The sequence below is a fragment of the Neomonachus schauinslandi genome, chromosome 3 (genome assembly GCF_002201575.2).
Source record: "Neomonachus schauinslandi chromosome 3, ASM220157v2, whole genome shotgun sequence".
NCBI classification, from domain to species: Eukaryota; Metazoa; Chordata; class Mammalia; order Carnivora; family Phocidae; genus Neomonachus; species Neomonachus schauinslandi.
In genome coordinates this window covers 31,347,483-31,371,600 of record NC_058405.1, presented here as the reverse complement: position 1 = coordinate 31,371,600, position 24,118 = coordinate 31,347,483, and the positions used below count along the sequence as shown (strand labels likewise).

General features: G+C 38.6%; 1 protein-coding gene across 4 annotated transcripts in view; it reads left to right on the top strand.

The window, feature by feature from the left end:
- LMO7 (LIM domain 7) overlaps positions 1-24,118 on the top strand; it is a 93,758-nt gene that overhangs the window by 54,181 nt on the left and 15,459 nt on the right. For all 4 annotated transcript variants that reach the window (XM_044913154.1, XM_044913157.1, XM_044913155.1 and 1 more), the window contains 11 exons: positions 1,834-1,951; positions 4,233-4,375; positions 5,860-6,292; positions 8,017-8,325; positions 16,563-16,677; positions 17,743-17,904; positions 18,759-18,865; positions 19,819-19,879; positions 21,622-21,678; positions 23,555-23,580; positions 23,868-23,972. In XM_044913154.1, coding sequence (XP_044769089.1) covers positions 1,834-1,951; positions 4,233-4,375; positions 5,860-6,292; positions 8,017-8,325; positions 16,563-16,677; positions 17,743-17,904; positions 18,759-18,865; positions 19,819-19,879; positions 21,622-21,678; positions 23,555-23,580; positions 23,868-23,972 — 1,636 coding nt within the window. The remainder of the gene's footprint in view (positions 1-1,833; positions 1,952-4,232; positions 4,376-5,859; positions 6,293-8,016; positions 8,326-16,562; positions 16,678-17,742; positions 17,905-18,758; positions 18,866-19,818; positions 19,880-21,621; positions 21,679-23,554; positions 23,581-23,867; positions 23,973-24,118) is intronic.

Here is a 24,118-nt window from a genome sequence, read left to right as displayed (position 1 = left end):
AGACTTTGAAGTGGAGAATGAATAGAAAGTTATACACACCCATCCAGTGTTTAGTGTATCAGGGATCCTGAGGAATGAGTGGCATTTAAAAAGGCATATATACTGACGAAGGGCTTTCTTATTGGAACAGTTGAAGACAGACTAACTGGATCTGGAGGCTGGGTGATAATTTAAGCTACTTTAAAAGTCTAGGTAAGAGTTGGCTGTGTTCTGATCTAGGGTGTTGGCAAAAGAAGTGGAAAGAAAAAGACACTGAATAAGAGGACTTGATAACTAATTGAAAGTAGGGAGAAGGGAGAGGCAAAGGTGAAAAATGGTTCTTAGGTTTCAAATGTGGATGATTGGAAGCAGGTTACACCATTAACAGCCAGAAGCAGAAAAGCAGGTTTGGGGACAGATTGAGTTTGGCTACATCAACAATAACCATGTGTTTAGTGAGTTATAGTTTACAGAATCCTTCCTAGATATTATTTCAATTGGTCCTTTTACAATTGAGGTGCTTAGGGGATATCCATGCAGATATTTATTCAACAAGTAATTGGAATTGAGTCAAGGGAGGGCCTGACCCCGGGGCTGTGTGGATTGGGAGTCATTTGCATAGAGACTAATTGAATTCCTGAACTAGCTAAGGGCAAGCATGTTATAAAAGAAATGTGGTGATAGCAAACTCTCGGGGAGGGCGAAGTTTAAAGGCCCAAGAAGGAGATGTAGAGTTACTTAAATAACTTATTTAAATAAAATTAGAGTCCGTTAAAATGAAATAAAATCCAAAGTGCATTATGAAACTTCTATAGGAAAGCACATTTTGGGTACCCCACCTTCAAAAGCTCTTTTTCAGGGCGCCTGGGTGGCTCAGTTGGTTAAGCGACTGCCTCCGGCTCAGGTCATGATCCTGGAGTCCCTGGATCGAGTCCCGCATCGGGCTCCCTGCTCGGCAGGGAGCCTGCTTCTCCCTCTCCCGCTCCCCCTTCTTGTGCTCTCTCTCTCTCTCACTCTCTCTCTCAAATAAATAAATAAAATCTTTAAAAAAAAAAAAAAAAGCTCTTTTTCATTCCTACGCTCTCCAGTATTCATACTGGACTACCCCATTCTCACTACCCTGTTCTCCAGTGCAATTGACCATCCCTTCTATGTGCCTCATGTCTAACACCTCACTCTGCTCGTTGGTTCTACTTTAGATTGAGCTCTCTGAGAGCTAATCCTCAGTACATAGTCATAACAGGGTCACACATTGGGAGACATGCAATCTGCCTTAATATAAAACAGAGGACTGTAAAGGTCATTCCATTATAACTGGCTGCTAGAAACTACCTATGGTGCTTTGAGAATAAGTCTAGTGCAGTGGTGGGGTGGATTTTAGAGAATCCTTGAGAAGAAGTAACAAGTTTATTTATGGTAATGAACTTGAGGAGAAAATATCAGGTAATCATTAAATTATTTAATAAGTGCCCAAAAAAGGCAGCCAAACCTTAAAAGATTATCTTTGGGGGAGATAGAAAAATATAGACGATTCTAGTAAATATTTCTTTCTAAAGTAATCCTTTTATGCATGGACCACTCCAAATATGAACATTGGATTATTTTTTCAGACTCATGCAGGGTTCACTTAACCATTTTGTGAAAGAATTCACACTTGAGTTGAGTGCTAGGCTCTTGTTTCTGCGTTTTGGAAAAACACCATTTATCTCTGTAGTGTTATTTCTGTGATAATATCACTGAAACGTCTAGGTAGTACAGCAGAAATTTAGATGGAATTTCCAAACAAACAACCTTCCAGTTTAACCCTAAATCCGGTCATGTGACCCTTTGTTACCATGGGTATTTTGGTTGTAGGAGTAAGTCCATGAGTGATGTCAGCGCGGAGGATATTCAGAACTTGCGTCAGCTGCGTTACGAGGAGATGCAGAAAATGAAATCACAACTAAAAGAACAAGACCAGAAATGGCAAGATGTGAGTACTTTTTATATTGGGAGAAGGGAAGACTGGGAGAGTATTCTTATTTGACTCTTCCTTGTTTCTCTTAAAAGATCAGGATACTTGAGATGATTTTCCTTGCTACAGAATTCAGTCCTCAGAAAATGCGATCAGCTTCCTTTGAAAAGACTCGTACACCTTTTTGGCCTATCACTGTTGCCTATTTTAAAGGCCTCTGTGAAAAATATAATAGGATATTTATTTTCTAATATTCTCTGAGTTCTCAAAAATGTGAATCTGCTTCCTTACAGCATGGTTAATTTGTTCCCTTGCTTTGGTCGGTTGAATTTGGGGTATGACTGTTATTGAAGCTTGTGAAGGGAAAAGACTTAGCTCAAAGTTTAGAGGAGCAGGGGGTCCTGAAAAGTCTTGGCATTAGCAGGAAGAGATGAAGGGAGTTCTCAGAGTTAATAGAGATTTGGGGAGAAATAAGAAATATAACTAGGCGTAATATTTTGGCTGGAAAAGTCATTGTCTGATACGAATCAAAATGAGATGTTTTCATAGAGCTGACTTATATTCAGATGTTTATATGGACACAGACTTACTATTTAGCTTTGTCCCTGCAGGAAAAAAAGCTTGACCTTTTTTGAAAGGGGTAATTGTTACAAACCAAAAGAGTGTCTAGGAATACAATAGATAAATTATACAGAGCGAACCCAAAGGATTTTGAGGATAACTTTATGGGAAGAGTAGAGTGTTAGAATGAACAAAAGGGCCAGGGATAGTAAATCTTCATTTTCAAAGAGATTAAAGCCTATGAGATGAAGAAGAACCTTTTGCCTTGGCTGAATTTCTCAATTCCAGTGTCTCTTTTGGTTGGGAACTTGATTTAATGATCAAGAAACAGTAATTCAATGTCACTTTGCCCAGATACATGGGGACAGTTTGGGTGTGAAAAGAAGTATTGAGGGGTTATCTGTTAATGCAGATGAGAATTCACGCTGATTACCCTGTAGGACTAAATGCGCACTGCTTTTATTCTTTTTGGAAGTGGTTCGTACTGGCTTCAGGCTGTTTTTATTTATTTATTTATTTTTTAATTAATTAATTAATTTTTTAAAAGATTTTATTTATTTATTTGAGAGAGAGAATGAGATAGAGAGAGCATGAGAGGGGGGAGGGTCAGAGGGAGAAGCAGACTCCCTGCTGAGCAGGGAGCCCGATGCGGGACTCGATCCCGGGACTCCAGGATCATGACCTGAGCCGGAGGCAGTCGCTTAACCAACTGAGCCACCCAGGCGCCCATTCAGGCTGTTTTTAAACAGGAATGGCCCTGTCAACTCTTAAGGGTATAAACCAAACTAGTTTAGTCTGAGATCTTGGATGTGCTTCTCTTTGGACTGGAATGCCACTGGCAGTTCTTAGCATGGCATTTCTCTATTTTGGAGACCTAGAAAAGTCTGTGCCATTCAGAATGTCTTAAACCCTTGAGTGTCGCAACCAGCTTAGGCTGCTAGGGCTAATTTAGGTCACCCAGCTTCTGTTCCTGGGAATATGGGAAACAGGTCCACTTTTCCTACGGCATCTTCCTTATTGCCCTGTCGTTGGGTAGAGTTTACCTGCTTTAAAATCATATCCTCAAGCCTGACCTCCCCAGGAAAGCCTTTTCAAACTCTGCCCTCCCCTGCCTGAGGTAGAATTGATCACTCTCTCTGTTTCGGATCCCCGCCATCGTGTGCTGTCCAGTCACACTCATTGTTGAACTTTTATTTACAAGTCCCTTTCCCTTCCAGACCAAGGGTTCCTTGAGGGAACCCACATCTTGCGCATCTGCACGTTTGTGGTCCTCTGCCTCAAAGCAGGGATCCAGCTCGGTGTATGTTAAATTAAAGACAGAGTGGGCACTTACGCCTCACCATTCCAATCCTGTCTCTGTTCCAGTTGTACTAGTGAAATATGATATTTCACACAACAGCCAGATTGTTGGAGTAAGATGAAAATGAATTTGAAACAGTTCCTGATCTTTCTGACCTGGCACCCAATTACAGGCATTTAGCAGGCTTTGTGAAATGGGCAGGGAGGCAGGAAAACAGTAATGGGGTCTATCTTATTAGGTCAGGTTTTTTAGACAGACACATGAGATAGAGGTTGGTATAGAAACACCAGCTATAAAAAGCAAAATTAGGCCACCTTGGCATCAAGTTGGAGTGAACAGTTTCAGCGATGTAATGGGATACCCTGGCATGCTCTCATTGCTAGAGAGGGTGTGTAGAAATTCAGGTATGCCTGTGCTGATGTGATTTTCTTCTGTCAGGATCTTGCAAAATGGAAAGATCGTCGAAAAAGCTACACTTCAGATCTGCAGAAGAAAAAGGAAGAGAGGGAAGAAATTGAAAAGCAGGCACTTGAGAAATCTGAGAGAAGCTCTAAGACATTTAAGGAAATGCTACAGGACAGGTAATAAAGCTGAGTGCATCTCACGGTTGAAGTTTCCAGTGTTAGAAATCCATATTTTATGTAAGGGTTGGATACCAATATTAAACCATAAGCAAATAGATGTGAAACAGTCAGGATTTTGCTCTGCAATGAGAAAGTAAAGTGTTGCTGTAATAAAGAGTGACTTGGATTAACAAAAGAAATGGGTGCTTAATATAGGTGGGCATTCTTTCTTGATTTTTACATTGTATATTCAAGTGCAGTATTGGGTGGTGTTGGCCATCTTTGGTGCAGAAAATAAACTACCTTTTCTACTTTTAAAATGAATTTAGGAATAGAATGGCCAAATAAAACCAGCTCCCACTCATCTAAATTGTGTAAAATATCAAGTTCCTTTTCATGTTTTAGTGGTGCGATTAAAATTCTATTTTAAAGGAAGACAATATAAGCATAAATGTAAGGGGTTTATTTTTGGCATTGCAACAGAACAGGATAAAGGTCCAATTTAAAAGTTCCTGTAGAGCTGTTACTGTGAGAAACCTTGGAATATTTATAGGTCAGGGGGAAGGCAAATATGCTTTAAGGATAATGTCAAAAAGGAAATGTGCTGTCAGGTGAAGTTAAACAAAGCTCCTTTGTGCCATAGAAGCAAATGGTAAACACAGTTTCATTCACTTAAGAGGGATTCCCTACTAAATGGTAGTGATGAGGATGTGTGATGAACTTTTCTATAAATATGAATGGTGTCTTTAATCTGTAGTAATTGTCCATGCAAGTTCTATCAAGCTATATGAAATCATATACTAACTTGACCTTAACTGAAGTCTGAGTCTTTTGTGGTATTTTGTTTTTACTAAATTATTTTAAATTGCATACAGGAAAAAATACTCACAACCCTGTAAAGGAATCCACATCTTTGAAAGATTCAAATTGGTTGTCAGACAATCAGTTATATTTTAAGTGCGCTAATTTTGGAAGATTGATAAACTTGTAGGTAAAACTTCGTGAATGTTCCCTTAGTAAAATATCCTCATTTTCTTTCTTCTTTTTTTTTTAATGTTTTATTTATTTGATAGAGACACAGCGAGAGAGGGAACACAGGCAGGGGGAGTGGGAGTGGGAGAGGGAGAAACAGGCTTCCCGCCAAGCAGGACCCTGGGATCATGACCTGAGCTGAAGGCAGACACTTAATGGCTGAGCCACCCAGGCGCCCCATCCTCATTTTCTTATTAACATCTCTTTACAATTAAAAAAATCCCTCTGAAATATTTGAGGGCCTCTTTAAAAAAAAGAATCAAGTTCCTACAATCTTTTAGTGTGGCACTAAAAAAAAATTACATGTATTTATCCTCCTATTCTGTTAATATCGTGTTGGTTATTGTGTGAAGTCAGTAGCCTTTTTATTCTTAGTCCATTTTATGTTACTGCCCAAGTAACCTCTGTCTGTCCACCTCAGTGTGTCACCTGCGTAACTTGGTGGTTATGGTGTGCTTCTTCCTGCTAAGGGAATCCCGAAATCAAATGTCCACAGTTGCCTCGAGGAGGAGGTTGCATTCCTTTGATGATGTATTGAATGAAGAGATGCTTTCCCCTACACCGACCATGTTGGAAGCAAGTTACCAGAGCGAGAGAGTGGAAGAGAAGGAAACAGCATATTCTACAGAAATTCCTAAACAAGATTCCACAACTTTTGCAAAAAGAGGGGCCGCTGTGGCCGCTAACGTTCACCTTCCTTCTAAAAGCCCCATGGAAGAACAACTCCCAGACTCTTTGTCTTCTCAGCATTCACTGACTACACAAACAGAGTTGACTCGAATTTCAGCCTCTCTCCCCAGAAGTTACCAGAAAACTGATACAGCCAGGTTAACATCTGTGGTCACACCGAGACCTTTTGGCTCTCAGGCAAGGGGAATCTCATCACTCCCAAGATCCTACACGGTAAAAAATGTGTTCCCAGTTCATTTAGTCTGTTCTCAAGAGCAAAATGTTGGGGAACTTGGGTAGAAGTTTGAGTTACCTCTACTTGATGTAGAAAATATGCATAACTTATGTATAGGGCCATTTTGTTTCAGCTGATTTAGTTTCAGTACACATTTAATGCTTAAAATGTAACAACTCTGTGGAACTGATTAAACTTTAAATTCAATCAAAGTAAGGCCTGATACCTTTTAAAGAATGAATAAGCTGCTTTCTAAGGCAGAACATTTTTTAGTGTTGTATTTTCTCAAATGTAGCTTTTGTAAAGTATTAGGCTGAACCATATGAAGATGCTAGTCGTTCTTTTTGACCTACAAAATAGCAATTTTGCGTGGTTTAACCCAAATATTTTCAGATGCCTTATGTACAGCTTTCTATTTTTCTCAAATTACCTGCTTTATTAGAACTTGATACGCTTGAATGTGGTTATTAAAATGTATCTCATGGTTCTGTTTATACTGGGGTTTTTAAGAATATAGAAAATGGAATCATTTGCCCTGAGAATGAAGCAGTATTGCATAGCTGAAAGTGGGTGTATTAATTTTAACTACGTAAGAGGACGCAGTATAGTGTTAAGATCAATGTTCAGATTTCTTTTACCTCTGCCAGTATAGTTTCCTAAAATCTACGAAAAAACTTGAAAAGATTTTCAAGGTAAGGAAAACCTGCCTAAACTAGTCAGGAAAGTCCTAATCATTATAGTAAATAAAATAGAGATATATTTGGCAGCATAAAAAAATCAAATGTATATGACTCATTAGTAACAGTCAAAAGACCACTTATGGACTCAGAAAAATATTAGTAAAATGAGTTTTAGATATAGAGTTAATATAACTAGGATTTAACATGTTCCTACAAATTGGTAAGAAGACAGGCAAGCAGTAGAATAATGGATATAGAAATGAGTAGCCAGTTTCAGGAAGAGAGAGTTCAAATGTTTGATAACATAAAACACATCGAAGCATGTTCAACCTCATGAGAGCAAGAATGAGGTGTACAGCTTTTTACACATCAGATTGACAAAGATGTAAAACATTGAAAATGTCTAGGGTTGGCAAGGATGCAGAGAAATAGCCATTCTTCTATATTCTATTAGGAGTACACTGCTACAATTTTTTTCGAGAAGATAAATAGATAAATAGATATAAAGTTTGTATATTACATTTATTTTTTATAATTTCATATTATAAAATATCCTTCGGTCCAGTGAGTCTTCTTTGGGGAATCTATAAAAATAGATTATATTTATATTTATATAAAAATATAAAAATAAATATTCCAATTATAAAAATAAGTGGGTACTTGTTGCAATGTTTTTGGAAGTTACAGAAAACTTGAAACAACACTGAATGCATATCAAATGCATAAATTGTAGCTACCCGTACAATGGAGTGTTCAGCAATTAAAAAGACTAGTCTAGAGATCTGTCCATTGACCTGTCAGGGTGATGTAAATGAGCAAAGCAAGTTTCAACAGTGTGTCTATAATATCAACACTTTGTAAAAAACAAATCCCCCTCCCACTACAAATGCACCTGTCTGTTAGCATGAAAGAATGTACTCCGAGCTTTTAGGCATAGTTGCTGTGGGAGGTATGTTACTTCTATAGTTTTAAAGTATTTAATGTATATGTTTTTTAAACAGAAATCTAATGACACCAACCTTAAAATGGCGTTTCCTTTTTAGATGGATGATGCTTGGAAGTTTAATGGAGATATAGAAGATGCTAAGAGAACGCAGAATAGTTTGGTGAGCACCTCTGTGCAGAAACCTGACACAAGCCTGCTTGTTTCCAGCAAGTCCAGTGAGAGAGAGCGAGCAGCGGTGGGAGAAGGTGTGAGGGGGCTGCAGTCTCCTACACCCTCCTTCTCATCACTTTCCCAGGACCAGGCTGCCACTTCTCAAGCCACACTGTCTTCAACATCTGGCCCCGATTTAACATCTGCGTTTGGAGAAGGGGGAAGCTCACCGCAGACAGAGGTCTCGGGATCGCAGGTGAATTTGGGAAGGCTGCCTGTCAATGCACTGCTCAGAAACATGAGTATTGAAATCTGGAAACCATGCTTCTAACCTCTAGGCATTATTATCTGGGCTGATAATGTGGAAAACGATATTGCAGTTTATTTTTAGCACATCTGGAAGAAGTAGGCCTCTTCCACCTTTGCGTTTATAGATCCAGATAACCCTTGTGATGTTGTGTGTGTATTGAGGCTTTTTGGACCTATCTTTTTAGGGTTTGGCTGTTATTTTCTCTCTACTCTTCAATTCAGCAACAGTTGCCTTATACTTCTAGTGGTCAGCAGTCCCTGGTTCAGATGTAGGGGTCACTTGGGAGGTTACAGATTTAGGTCTAACAGGTAATTGAGTAATAAAAGCCCCTTCTCAGGGAAATTAACTGACCACGAGGGGAAACTGGTACACATGCTATGTGCTGGCCTCTAGGGACATGGCATTTCTTTCCCTATAATATTAACCTTCTTGTGACTATTTTTTTTAAAGATCTATTTATTTATTTGAGAGAGAGAGATTGAGCGTGTGAGCATGCAAGTGGGGGAGGGCCAGAGGGAGAGGGGAGAGAATCTTTCAAGCAGACTTCCCACTGAGCAGGGAGCCCTATGCAGGGATGGATCCCACCACCCATGAGATCATGACCTGAGCCGAAACCAAAAGTTAAACGCTTAACCGACTGAGCCACCCAGATAAGCACCCAGTGCTTTGAACTTCACTGAACAGACCACAGAGTGCCATGAGAGGCTCTGGAGCAGAGAAATTACCAAGTGCAGCCTGGCATCATGCAAGTCGATCTAACACCAGCCTTGCAGAGAATGCAGAGATACAGGTGACGATTTACAAAGCGTTCGCACTGATGGGGAAAGGGCCTGAGCATTAGGTTAGCGGAAGCAGAGACAGAAAAGACCGCCATGGGAGATTCTGGAGGAAGAAATGAAAAGATATTACTGGCGTTAAGTGTGAGGTAAGAAGGAGAAGGAAGACCCGAAGAACACTTACAAAGCTACCAAAACATTTAGATGTTCACCAACACACTATTTTTTATTTTTCTATTCTCTGAATACCTAGAATTATAGAGTTTGGACAAACGCTTGGGAGAGCGTTACAAACACCCTTGACTTATTCGTCCCGGGCTATCTTGTAATGTTCACAGCACTGTTCCCGAGGCAGAAAGCTCCTTCTCGGTGACAAGAGCAGGTGATGCTACCTGAGCAGTAGCACTGTCCACAGTGTAGGAGTGGACACACCGAGCAACTCCGAGATGGGCAAGTCACCGTGTGATCTATACATATGCGGGGGAGTTCCAACCACTCGACTTGGCAAAGCCTTATTTTGCTTGGTAGGATACCATTTCAAAGGGGCATGAATCCATTAATGATGACACCTGAAACCATGCCATGTTAATTCAGGTTCTCCTGAACTGCAATAACCTGGAACACACCCAACACCACACTTAGCCTCTTTTTCTTAATCCCTGGATGCGACTAGTCAGCTGCCACCCTGAGGGCGTTTTACCACCGAGTGCACAATACTTTAATAAGGCTGTTTTGTTGGGTTTGCTATTTGAAAACGTGAAAGCAAACACTCACGTCCATAAAACAAAAGCCACCTTGCTTCTGTTTTTATTATTCACCCACTGGTACCTTATGTTCTCCAAGTATACCATAGGCTACTGTTCTCATCCACTGAAACTTAGGATGTTAATTATAGATTTCCAATTCTTTAAAAATGAAGTTAAAAAAATGATAGCTAAGGATTTTAGCAAGCTGAAGAGATTATTTTTAGATATATGTTTGTCAAGATGCATGGGAACAACAAAGAAATATACCTCCATGTTAACAAAGATAATCTCTAAAGACAGGTCAACATATCACCATTTAAAAATATCTGTGGTCTGTTCAGTGAAGTTCAAAGCACTCAGGGGAGCACTCCGTCCCCTCAACACTGGTCCCGAGCCCCCTTTGTAGTGCTGTAACAACTGCTTACTGAGCGCTTGCCATGTGCTGACGGGCTTCTTGGGCGATTTCTGAGTCCTCAGGGACTGTGTATCCCTGTTTTGCTGTTGTGAAAATTGAAGCACGAGCGGTCACGTGACTTGTCCATGGCCATTACAGGGTCCTGAGTGGTGGAGTCAGGATTCGTAACCAGGCACTCTGAACTAAAGGTCACCTGCACCACAAAAGAATTGAAATTTGGTGACCAAGCCACACAACACTGCTTGCTTTTTCTTAAACACAGCGTACACTTTCTTCAACATGTCATACATACTTGTTCTTACTGTTCCCAGATTCGAAAATGCTCATTTCACCCATGTTTGTCTTGTGAAGTCGTCCTATTCTCTCAAAGCCTAGGAGGGTCACTTCCTTCATGAATCAAGACCTCTTCTTCCCCTAGTTGGAACTGAACTTTTCACCTTTGGTGAAAGTTTCATTTGCTGGATTCTTCCTCGTTCCAAATGTTCATCGTTTCTCCTTCACTGGTATTCTTTGTACCCTCTACAGCCTTTACACATAGTTGGCACTTGTGTCTTTACTGACTTGAATTGCATTCAAGGCCTTGATCACCAAACTGAAGTATGAACTTGATCCAGCAGGTAATTTAGGTCCTCATAGGCTCTTTTAATGTAGGAGTGTTAAGATTAAGGCGTATTTTATGACTCTAAGCACTGTGCTGTTACATAGAATTATTTTAAGGAAACAAAGTCTGGGGGTGCAGAAACTGGTTAGGAGCCTCTTACAGAATTGTGGTCATGAGGTGGTCCATGCCATTAAGAAGAAAAAGAACTTAATATAACCTCATTTAAAATCTGCCCACAGAAATTTCTTTCCCATCTCCATTGCCCAGGTGGGGTTTCGTTCCTTCCCATTCCCTTTTCTGCCCTACTTCTCTTATGACACTGTTTCTTTTCCTCCCCCTTTTTCTGATCCAGCCTGCCAGGGCAATTGTGAGGGTGACCCCAAGGCAAGGGGAGAGTGTGAGCCCAGAGCTCTTCATCCTCCTCCATCTGCCTCACAGATGTGGCTTTGATTATTTTCCCCCGACTGGTCTCATTGACAGGGTTTTGTTTCCTTTTCTGTCTTGTCAGAGCCCTCTTCTCTCAAACTCCATCCAAATCCCCATTTCAGAACCTCTGCCCCAGATTTTTTAAAGTGCTACCCAGAAGCCAGATGATACAGATGGAAGGAAGGAAGATTTTTACATGTTTACTTCTCAGTCACCAAGCCTGCGATGGGGCCCCTTTTGAATAGCACCCAGGGATAATGCTAACCCAGCTTTTCCTACCACACTCTTCTGTAGACCCTACTCCCCGGGAGGGCAGGAAGCAAGCATGCCCCCATCACTGTTAGCACAGTGCCTGGATCTGAAAGTACTCGTTGAATGCTGCGTTCTCTTGGCTTTAGAGCTAGGTATGTGAGCGTTAAATAGGGCTTTCTTTAGCTGACCTGGAAACTGTTTAACCAGCATATATATCACATATAGCATTGTTTCCATGCATAAGAGAAGGTAATTATGGGGCACGTACCTTGGCACCTTTTAAGTGTTTCACTTAATCCTCCCAATAACCTTTCAAAGTCGGTGGTATTATCCCCACATTTCGCAATGAAATACTTGGTGATTTGGAAGTTACATAACTTGCCCTGGGCTGGTTAAGCGCTTAGGCCACGACTGTAATTTCTCTGACCCTAATTTTTTGGAAATATGACAAACTCCCAATTTGAGAACCGCCTTATGTGTAGTTAAGTCTCCAAATGTTGACTTAACTTTGCTGTATCTCTAGAATTTTAGAGCCAACAGGGACTGAAATATCTTCTGTTGCATAAAGATAAAATCATTCTTAAGATTGTTTTTGAGGAAAGCTATATAGTTTTTGAAACTTACCAGAACTGGATCAGAAATGTGGGTTTTCTGAAATGTAGTTTGAAATTTACCCAATAGGCAGTAAGGAGCTACCAGCAATTTTAAAACGGGGTGCAGTAATGATAATTGGCATGTTCTGTGACTAACAGTCTGGGAGCTGTGTAGAAGATGGAGGGAAAGAAGGACGGGGGCAGGATCGCCAATTGGGAGGTGGCCGCAATAGTTTGGACTATGGTCTCCCCTCTAAATTAACATGGTAACCTGAAGAGTAACAAAGGGTGGGATAATTCAGGATAGACTTATGGATGGAGGACTTGAGAGCACTTTATTAAATGCATGGCTGCAGCGGGGGCGGGGTGGGAAAGGCAGGAGGAAGAAGCCCCAGTGTTGCTAACTTGGGCATCTGGTCAGATAGTGATGTAACTGACCAATACTTGAGAAGCAAGAGGTGGAAAAGAGTAGGTTTGGGAGGAAGATCCTGAATTTAATTTTGGATATATTGGGCTGGCTCAATAACTGAAGACACAGCAGGGAAGGTTATTCAGGAAAGCTCATAGTCAAAAAGACGGGAGACTGGCTCAGGAATGACAAAAAAGTGAGAATAGGAGAGCAAGCAGGGGACCACATTCATGAAACTGTGAGGTGGTGGGACAGACGGAGGAAAAGACGGGAGAAAGTGGGATAATGGGTGACGTAGAAGACAGTTGCTGAAAGCAAGAAGAGTTGGTGTAGTGCCTGGTGGGAGGAGGACTGAAGATGGATTTGGTAGGAAAGAGATAAACTTGAAATGGGTTAAGTGATGGCACTGGAAATACCACCTGCCTCTTGGAATGGAGAAGTGGATGAAGTAGGTAGAGATGTGCCTTTCCTGAAGGAGAGTGGCTCCAGGGCCAGAGCAGCACCATGACTGGGGGGTCACTCACTTAAGTTCTCCCCCCACTCGCACCCTGAAAAAACGATGCAAAAGAATCATGTGTGCAAAAATCAAAGTTGATCTATTTCCTCTGTTACTTACGCCTGTAGAGCCCAAATCTGTGTTTTGTGTTTTGTTTAATTTTATCAACTTCAGTAGGCTTCCCTTAACACATTTATCTAATTGAAAAAGTTTGGGGAAAATAGCTTTTTGACCTGTTAGTACGTAAGACTGGCCCTGTTTTTCATCAGTTCTCATCTTTGGTGATAGGAAAGTCTAAATTCATAGATGTCCTAAAATTAAATCTTGCCATTGCCTCTCTAGATAGATCATCATGTTTTTGTCTAAAAAGCTCACCTTTCAGTTGTACTTCTGTATAAATCAGATCTAATTTGAGGGAAATTATTTTTAAATGGTGATATGTTGATAACCATACTTTATCTTTTCTGGCATAGACAACTGGAACCACTTTATCAGTCATCAGGGATCTAGATTTCCCTTAAGAACTTATATTTCTGGTTCTATCCAGTTCAAGCAGCAATTCCCCCATCATCGTCTTCTGAGGCATGGATCCTTTGTGGAATACTCACATGGCATGTATCTTGCAGAGATAAATAAGGAAGTAGAAATCCTAACTGAAATCACTGTTGAACAGTTTGTGCTTGACTGTGATTATAGATATGTTCCCCTGCAAGGAGTCTATGGGCTGATCTAATTCAAGGACCTAGGATTCGAGAGGGATGCCTGAGGGACTGCCATCATGGGCAGGTCACGCCATTGAAATTATAGCTTGTAATTGAAATTATAGCTATTCATTCTAATCCCTTCTATGTATTGGTTTGGGAGGGAACTGGTCTACATAAGATTTTCATTTGAAAATAGGGTTTTGCAAAACAAAAAGCTTGCAAATCCATGTCATTATGAGAGAGAAGAGCCTGCCAGACTCTGAGACATGCCTGAGGTCACCTGGTTATTGATAGAAATGGACCTGTAATCACTCCTGTGGTTCTTTTCTCCTTTGCCTGTCTACAGTCCTAAGGACCCCCACACCTACAGTCTGCCAGGCTTAGCCACAGTGAGGCTGTCCGCTGTTAACTGTTTCAGAGAGGTGGTTATCTGCTCTTTTATTTAATATGGTCAAGTGGAGGTTTATTTCCAAGGCAAGAATATCCTTTTGTGAGACAATTCTTCTGGTCTAATAAAGCTGTGAGACTCTTTCATCTATAGCTTAAGCTCATTCTCTTTTATCCTATTTTTGGTAGAAAAGGATAATGTTTACTTGCTGTCTCCCACAAAGTATTCTTTATGTAGTTTGAGACTATTTATTAAAACTCCATCCTGTCTTTTATTCTTCAAGATAAAAAACATCAATTAGTATCTTGCATATCTAACCTATCATTTGTCCTCTCCCATTATATAGCAGTAGATTCTGTTCTTTACTTGGCCTTAAGTAAAATTTTTTTTTTTTTTTTTTTTGGAGGGTAAGTGTAGCGAAGGTGACCACTTATTTTCATTGAGTCATGTCTAATTTAAGTGTATGGTAGTTTCGGTTAAAGAGAAAAACTAACCACTAATTTTTTCTATTCATAGCAGAGTTTTATTCTGGAGATTGGTGTTCATCAGGCTGATTATTAACATGTTTTCACTAACTGCATGAGGGTTCCTGTATTTAAACTGCTTTACAAGCTTTCTGATGAAAACTTTCCTATATTATTAGCTACAGATTTTTCTTAAAATAATTCCATACTCAACTCTGGGAAGAGTCAGTAATTATTTTTCGAGAGCAAGGACCGTGCCTAATCCATCTTTATTTCCCAAGTACTAAGCCCCGTGTCTTATACAGGATAGATGCACAATAAGTGTATGTTGACCAGATGAATAAGTGAATATTATTATAGTATTTCTGTGTCCACAGAATGTAGTAAGTTCTTGGTTCGGTGCCTTCCTTGCCTTCTTTCTAATTCTTACGTAATATCAGTTTTTTGTAGAATAGAGTCACTTGGGTTTTAAACTTGTTCGAGAGGTCGAAAAACTTCGGCATAAAGCTTTATGAATTGCCCAGTTAGCCCTAGGTTCGGTTTTAACTGCCACATTGAATGGGAGAATTTGTAGGTCTTTTTTTCCTGGAAAATAAAGTGGCTTTAGGGAGAACTTCTCCTTTTTAAACAGTAAGTCTAAGTTATTAATTATTTTAAATCAAAGACTGAAACTAGGCTGGGAATTTCAAGTTGAAATTCATGTCTGCTCTTTACCCAAAACAAAACATATAAATTATGAAAGGCAATTGAAATTTTCACAGACGTCGTGTATTTTACAACTTAAAACATTTGTTTTGGAAAATGGCTGCTAGTCTGTGAAACTGAGCATTTGTTGCTGTGTAGGATAGTGACAGAGTTGGAAATAGAGGTCTGTTGTCTGAAATAGGGGCTGTTGTTCTGGGGTTTGTTGTGGCTGATGTGACTTCGAAGAAGTTGTGACTTGTTGCTTCGGTGTCTCAGTAGGGGTCCTCTTGGCATCTGACCCTGGTTCCTCAGAGATGACATAGCTCTGCATTTTGCAGCTTGTCTGGCAGCTCTGCCCTCACCCCTCGATCTTCATGTAGCAATGGGGCAAACAGTCGCCTTGCCAAAACTTCAGGTGCCCATTAGGGGGTGGTCTCAGTCCTAGTTGAGCTCTACACGTACCTGAGTCATGTGTCGATGAACCCCTCGAAATTATTCAGCTAAATATGTTAAATGTCGGAGATACCTTTTTAATAAGTATGGTGGCATTTTAAAAAGCATTTAAATATTTTTTTTGCATTTCCAAAAATGCTATTGTATTGAAATATATGATATGTAACATTGTATAAATTTAAGGTGTACAATATGTTAATTTGACACATTTATATATTGTAATATGATTGCCAATGTAGTGATAATTAGCACCTCAATCACCTTATATAATTATCCTTTCTTTTTAGTGGTTTGAATAATTAAGTTATAGTCTCTTAGCAAGTTGGATTATAATACTGTGTTGTGTATGTTCACTGTACTGTGCATTAGATCTCTAGGGCTTATTTACTAATAGCAAGTTTGTACCACTAAACAACACACACAACACGCCTTCTCACTCCTTTCCTGGGTAATAGCAAACGGTCTATAAATTAAACTCAATTGTGTAGTGGGCAAATGCCCAAGCCTTATTAATGCCCAGCTGATTATTAACGAATGTGAAGAAAAACATCTGTTGATGTGAAGGTTTCTCTTGTTTTAGCAGAAAAATAATAAACTCATTGATATGTATATAAATGAAGGTTTTACCAAACCCAAGTTAAAAAGATTGATGCTTCTGGTTTATCATGAAATAATTCAAGTGTACCTTGCATGTAGCCTCCCTTCTTTCATGGATAGACTTTCCTCCATGTGGGTGCCAGGGACACCTGATCCCACCGTTTCGTGTTTGTTTTCAGGATCAGTTCAGTGATATGAGAATCAGCATAAACCAGACGCCTGGGAGCGGTCTTGACTTTGGGTTTACAGTAAAATGGGCTTTTTCTGGGATCTTCGTTGCATCAGTCGAAGCAGGTAAATCATAGATTTGGCTCTACTCAACTTTCTTCCCTTTGTTATCCTATGCTGTTCAAAAAACCCTCCAGAAATTAGTTTATGTGATATAGGAGGAGAAAACACATGTGAAAAATATAGGAGTAAAGTGAGGAGATGCATCCTTTACCCTGAGACTAATACCTTTTCTTCTCCTTGCCTAATTAATTTTAGTTTTGTAGAATCTTAATCTTGTGACCTTTACAGAATTCATTTGTCAAAATTTTTGGTTTAATATTTGGAAATGATTCCGTGCAACACTTAACTGAAAATTTTGAAAGAACTGTCCATGACTGGCCGTGGTTGTGGTGGACATATATATGCTCTATAATAAATTGGTGTTTTCTGAGCATCCTAATATATCTGTAGCCCATGGAGTCCTCAGGATGCTTCAGGACTTGTACAAAAGGAGTGCCCCTCCCCCACCCAGGGTTCTACCAAGTCAGTCCCAAGAACCCTGAGCAAAATATTACCACAGAGGCTACAATTAACCTATTGTAGTTAAGAGGAGTTCCTCATTTACATATTTTAGCTATATAAAATTGCATGCTAACTCGTTATTTTTTTTGAAAATTCAAAAAGACTGTTTAATTAGATAACGGTAAGTGCTAATTGTAAACAGTTTTAAATAGCCTTGCTTTTTTTTTTTTTTTTTATCCATTCCAGAGTACATTTGGATTTGGAAGCTCAATTAAAGTACAATGTATTTCACATCTTTAATTTAAAAATAATTTAAAATTTTCTTTGTTCTTAGGAAGGTAATAAAGAAATTTTATTGAACAGATGAGCTTATTCCTCCTTTACATGTTAATGAAGATACATACTATAGAATAAAAAATGCTTTTGGTGCTTTGTATGTTGTAGGTACTCAAATATTTGATAACTTAAAAAAAATTCCTGATTCTGCTCTACCTGAAAAATCCAAGAATGGTTCGTTGGGATTAAAAAGTCATTTTTTTTTTCTCTAAGCAATGACTAGCAGGATGTGAATTTTTTTTGTTAGGAATTTTATGTTATTGGTTGTATTATTTATTTTGCTTTATATAGGTAGCCCAGCAGAATTTTCTCAGCTACAGGTAGATGATGAAATTATTGCTATTAACAACACCAAGTTTTCATATAAGGACACAAAAGAGTGGGAAGCAACCATGGCTAATGCTAAAGAAACTGGAAACCTAGTAATGGATATCAGGCGCTATGGAAAGTCTGGTGAGTTGGTTTTACCACTGTCTGCCTTTCTCAATGGGGAACTGGTCTTTGGCAAATGGTTATAACAGCTTGCTTCAGTAACTTTTTTCTCATTTTTTAAAAATTTTTTGGCTTCGAGGTATTTTGTGGTTATGCTGAGACAAATCTTGAACATTCCCTCCTTGACTATTCTGTCTGAAAACTTTTCACTAGCAAATTTACTGAGTTCTACATTATTGATTGATTGATTGATATGCTATACTGACTGAATGCAGGTATTAACTGAAAGCTATTGTAATTGCATCTGCATTTGGGAGTCTCATAATAATTTTGAGTATTAAGAATTACACTATGATTTTACTTTCTCGATAGCACCATAACTAACTGCTGGTGTAAGAGAGAACATGGTGGGTCATATTCCTATTGTTCATGCTCAAGGAACTTGCAGTATAATTCTACTATTGTGTTTCTTAGTTGTTGAGGTTGGATGGGGAATGGCATTAAGCTTCCCCCTCCCTGCCAAATTATGATCTCAAAATACGATATTCAGTTCTGGTTTACAGAAAGTGTCAGCAAATTTGCTAGTCTTTTCCTTATTAATATGATTTAACCCTTGTGTTTTCAGAAGGTGATTTGTTGGTTAAGACACCTGCACTCTTTACTTCCTTCCCACACTACCTGATTTGTTTGTATGTTTTCTGTATGTACATTTTGTGTGTGTGCATTCAGTAACTTTGTTCTTTTCACTTCACCATTTACGTGTACTCATTTCTTGATCATCATGTGCCAATCAGACTGGGGCAAAGACCAAACTTCCCTGCCATTTACACGGCATAAAACCCTCAATCTCACAAGTATGGCTACCAAAATTATAGGTTCACCCGAAACAAAGTGGATTGATACAACTTCTGGAATTTACAACTCAGAAATATCTTCAAATCTGTCAATAACAACTGATTTCTCAGAAAGCCTCCAGCATTCTGTAAGTATTTTGAAAAGTGGGAGTATTTGTGTGGAGCAAAGTGTGTGTAGGAAGTGTGTGGGGGGGGGGGGGAAGAATTTGAACAATTTTGAGGCTCCTTGAAAAACATTTAATTTATAGTAATGGGAGTAAAATGTATTTTTGACAATCCGAAGGCAGTACTCATTGATAGAGTAATAGTGATATAATGGTAAAAGCAAAAGATCCCGTAGTGGTGTTCTATAGGTATTTCCTACTGATCTTCATCATTATACCCATTTCTTAGATCTTTGGGGATGTGAAGTAGTAATGATGTAAAATTATGCACTGTAAGTTTTCTATGCTTTCTTTGGTCTTTAGGGGTAAATTGCACACAATAACTATACTTATTTTAAAACCTCATGAAGCATTTTTAGTTCTTGTGTAGATGAATTTGATGGGTAGACTTAGATGTGTGGTTAAGAGATACTCAATTACATTGATTAAAAATAATTACAATGTAGAAATTTTTCTAAGTATCAAAGCAATAGTTAAATTTAAAATTTCAAATAAATGTTTACATTGACTCCCTAAATATAGTTGTTGTTATCCTAAGATATTCTTTTATCTAATAAGGAGATCCTGCTACATTGTGTAAGAAAAGCTTAAATGCTGAAGAATCCTCTATGCTTGTGTTGCTTACTCATAAGTATAAGCTAAGTGAACTTAATTATTTGGCACATCATGTTTCTTGGAAAATTAATGACTGATTGAACTTAAGGTCATCCATGCTTATAGAGAGGTGGTCATTAATCCTTTCACAAATATTAAAAAAAATTTAAAAACTTTCCTAGCTATGTAAAAAACTATAAGAAATACATTAATATCCTGTAAAACTCATCTTGTTAAGATATTCTCACTACTGGGAAATGCATTATTTAAACCCGAAGTCCAATTGGAAAGAATGTTGTTAACTGGCATTTTGTCCTTTCCAGAATATTGAATCCAAGGAAATGAATGGAATTCATGATGAAAGTACTACTTTTGAATCAAAAGGTAAACATCACCATTATAACTAGGTTTATAATATAGAAGTCACAGCATTCAAGTTCTGCTATTATGAAAATTAATATCAGTGAGTCAAAGAAAAACTGATCCCACTGCAAGTTGAAACTAAGAGGTTAGCATGCAGATCCAGTTGCAGACAGGTGGAAGGGCGTTCAGTTCCAGGGTTTGAATAGTTCAGGAACTACAAACAAAGGTTGGCAGTGTGTCCAGGAGCTTTGAGTGACTGTGTGTCTAAGTCAAATAAGAAAGACTGGTTTTCCTGAGGCCATTAGCCTTCTTGCTCTGGTATGTTGGCAGAGGGAATCTTAGTTAAATCTGAAACGATGAATGAGGTTTCCTTTCTCCCTTTATTGTGAAAGGGACAAGTTTGTAGGCAGCTAATATTAATAGAGAAATGGCAATAATAGTCGTTAGCCAGAGGACCCATTTGTAATGAAAAAGCAGGTGTCGTATCTAGGGAGGTCTCGTATGGTGGAGTTATCACTCTCTTCCTTCTGTCTGTCCATAAATCATTGTTGCCACATGCTATATGCTACTCCTTAGGCATATAAAATAAATAAGAAAGATCTGGTCCACATAGGCTGGGAAAAAGACCCAAAGAAGACAGAACTCCTGCTACCATGAAACTAGACTCCCACCAGCTGGGTTTTCACAGCAGTTTGACGGCTTTGCATCTGCATTTGCCAGTTCATAATACATTAGGTCAAAGCCAAACCAAGTTTATAAATTCCTCTTGATTGATGATTTATTTTGGTACTTAATTTCTGATAGAAGTGACTGCAATGATGTAATGTATGGTGATTAACATAACATAATAAAAAAAAAAGTGACTGCATCTTAACTGATACTGCATTCTTTATCAAAGGAGTTTTTAAAACAAACCTGACTTATTTTTGATTCACGATGTTAAATCCAAGACATCTAGGTCCCATTCTGCCAGTGACTCAGGCAAAGCAAACTGCTAAGACACCAAACTCATCATTAGTGACTACAACTATATGCACACCTGTTATTTGAGGGTTTTCTTTAGACAAGTAAGCACCAACTAGTATGAAGTAATAATTGCATTTACATATTATGAATAAACTTAAGTATAAGAATCATTTGCCATAACCTTGCAACACATCTGTAGAAGTCAGAATGTTTCTTTTCTATTTTTTTTTTTTTAATCTGACTGAACTCCATTTGCTTAAAGTTAGTGGCTATAAGATGTTAAACCAAGTCCAAATACTTTAGATAGAAGAATATTTTAATTTGGACATTTGTTTTTATTTTATCTTTCTCTGGGTATTAATTTATCTTCTTCCTCCCCACTATTTCTCAGTTCACTTTTTACTTAGCACTGCAAAAACTCTTAGTTATAAATACTTTTCCTTGGACTTCCAGCTTTTGGATTGATTAACCTAAGCAAAACATTTTAGTTTCCATTTCCCTAAAGGTGTGTGATCTAGCATGGAAGTATTTTGGCTTCTATGAAACTATGATGCTATCTGCTAGAATTTATTAATAAAATAATTAGTTCCATTACTAATTTGGATGTAGTATAGACTACTAAAATATGTGTCATTGTACATTGAAATAATCCATATCTTCTATGGCTATCAGTTTTGTCATTTTACAACTAATGCTACGGATTAGAAAGGTGTGTCAAATACCATTTAGTTTCCAGTGGTGAGAGATTAAAATGAATGACATGGTATTGACATTTTTTTTTTTTATTTTTCAACTAGCATCTGAACCTATTTCTTTGAAAAACTTAAAAAGGCGATCACAATTTTTTGAACAAGGTAAACTACCAAGATAACAATTCATGCACTTTCATGGAATTGTTCCCATTCTCCACTCTGTCCTCGTAGTCTTTGGTGCTGGGCATTAAGCCTTTTCAATTTGGCTGTCATTGTGACCAAGCAACATAACCCATTTCCATTCTTTTCCTAGGGTCATCAGGCTTTTCTTACAGTTCATGGGTCTACCTCTGTGGTAATGGGTCCTTGCGTGTCTTTTGTATACCTCTGAATTTTTTTTTTCTAATTAAAAAAGATTGAGATGCTGTTAAACACACACTTCTTTCCACTGGGTGGTGACAGTAAGAAATGAGGAACTTCACTTACGCCTTACTGCTTCCTACCAATTGCATAATATTAGATTACACCAACACCCAATTGTTGAACTTTTGAAAACTCTAACTTTTGGTTATGGAAAATGCTCTTACTAAAGAGCAGAGTTGTTTATTGCTATTGGAATGATGGCTTTGGTGTGTTAATAGGACCGCCCTATTAACTCCGAAGTAAATTAAATGTAAATTTCAGTTGCACTTCTGAACACGTGCATTTTGAACCTCCCTGTGTTGGTGTAGTTGGGTCCCTCTGCCTTCTGTGCTCTGCATGTGGCATTTCTTCTCCCTCCCACGTCTGTCTAATGCCCTGTCTCATGAATGCAGTCGGAGCTGTGCTTGTGCTATCAAGAACTTAAAAGTAATATCCAACATTTGGGATGCGATGGCACAGAGAGGAGTGTGCTGTTGGTGTCTAAATGTTATTGTTTCTTACTTTTAAGGTGATTAAAACCTTTACACACTTGCCTTGTATTTACTGGACTCATAGATTTTTTTATTTTTAAATCTACTAGTCTTTCTTTGGTGAATTAAGGTTTCTTTTTGACCATAAATCGGAGTAGCTCACCAGCTATGCATGTACGAGGTCTATTTGTGTCCGTATCCTTAGTGTTTTTTACATTTTTGTTAAATTCCTGTTTTTCTATGGTAATTTAATTGAAACAGTATGATACTCCTAGCTCAAACAGGCTACGTAAGACAATTCCCTTCTTTCTCTGGTCTAATTTTCACTCAGTTTTCTTCAACAGGCTCTTTTAGGGAAGGATATTTTCCTAAGTCTCAAAGCAGTTTTCTATTAAAAAAAAAATGTTTAAGTGAATAATTTGACAGCTGAGGTTTCAGGAAAATTAAAAAAATATTGTACAATAGTGCCTTTCATGAAATTTACTTACTTGTTTATTATTCTTGTACAACATACAGACACATATTCATGTAGCACCCCCTGAGAATAAAAAGAAGAATATTAGGCTCATAAGTTTACACATGAAGTTTGAATATTTGTGCTTCCCTTTCAGAGGAATGGGAAGGATTTCTTGAACATGTCTTTGTGGTGTCTTATTTAAATAAAGTAGCTCATTAGCAAGGAGATCTGGAAAATCTGATATAGAGCTGTCACATTGTCATTAAATAGTGGCAAGTAAAAATTTGGATTTGGTAGATGTTATAACATTTGAAATTCTTTTTTCCCCTGTTGGGCTCAGCTGTGACATACTACCTGGTGTATTCATAAAAGAACCCTAAAACCTCTTCAGAAAACACCAGCCGTCCAGCTCTAGTACCGAGGGCTAGGGGGCTACTCTCGGCATCCATAGTTTCTCTCTCTCTTTGTTTTAAATGACTTTGACTTTGGAAGATGAGTAACAGATGGAATTGAAGAGAAAAACTGAGATACTGCTGTGGTTTAAAAAGAAACCAAAAAAACACTGAGCTCACTTAGTATACTGGCATAGAAACAGCTAATATGACTCTCTGAAAAAAATTATTTCATAGAAATGAGAAGACTTATATGTTTTTTTTTTTTTCTTCCTTTCCCACATGGTGCAACACAGGAAGCTCGGATTCTGTGGTTCCTGATGTAAGTAGCATTCATTTGTTTTTGGAATAAACAAGGTGACCTTGGTGGGACTGAATTAGCACATACTAGCGTCGCTGATTTTCGGTTGCAGAAGAATTTGTCACGGGGTGGGTAGTCTTTCCAAGTTGAAAAGACCCATTTTGAACCAGAAAGCCAAACCTCCTCTGGTACCGCTTAGGCCAAGGGTGGTATGAATAATTCATGTAAGCGAAAGTGCTTCAGTAGATGACTGAACAAAGTAATATGTTCTTCCTTTGTTTGCACATCTTCTCTTATTACTGGTTTAGCTTCCAGTTCCGACTCTCAGTGCCCCAAGCCGCTGGGCGTGGGATCAAGAGGAGGAGCGGAAGCGGCAGGAGAGGTGGCAGAAGGAGCAGGACCGCCTGCTGCAGGTAGAGCAGAATGATGTGGGCCCACGGGAGCGAGGCAGGCTGGCTTTCCCTGGTCAGGGTCAGCCAGCATCGGGAAGCAAATTAAAAAAAAAAAAAAATCAAAAGCTAATAACCTCATAATTAAATCTTTTGCTAGGCAGCACATT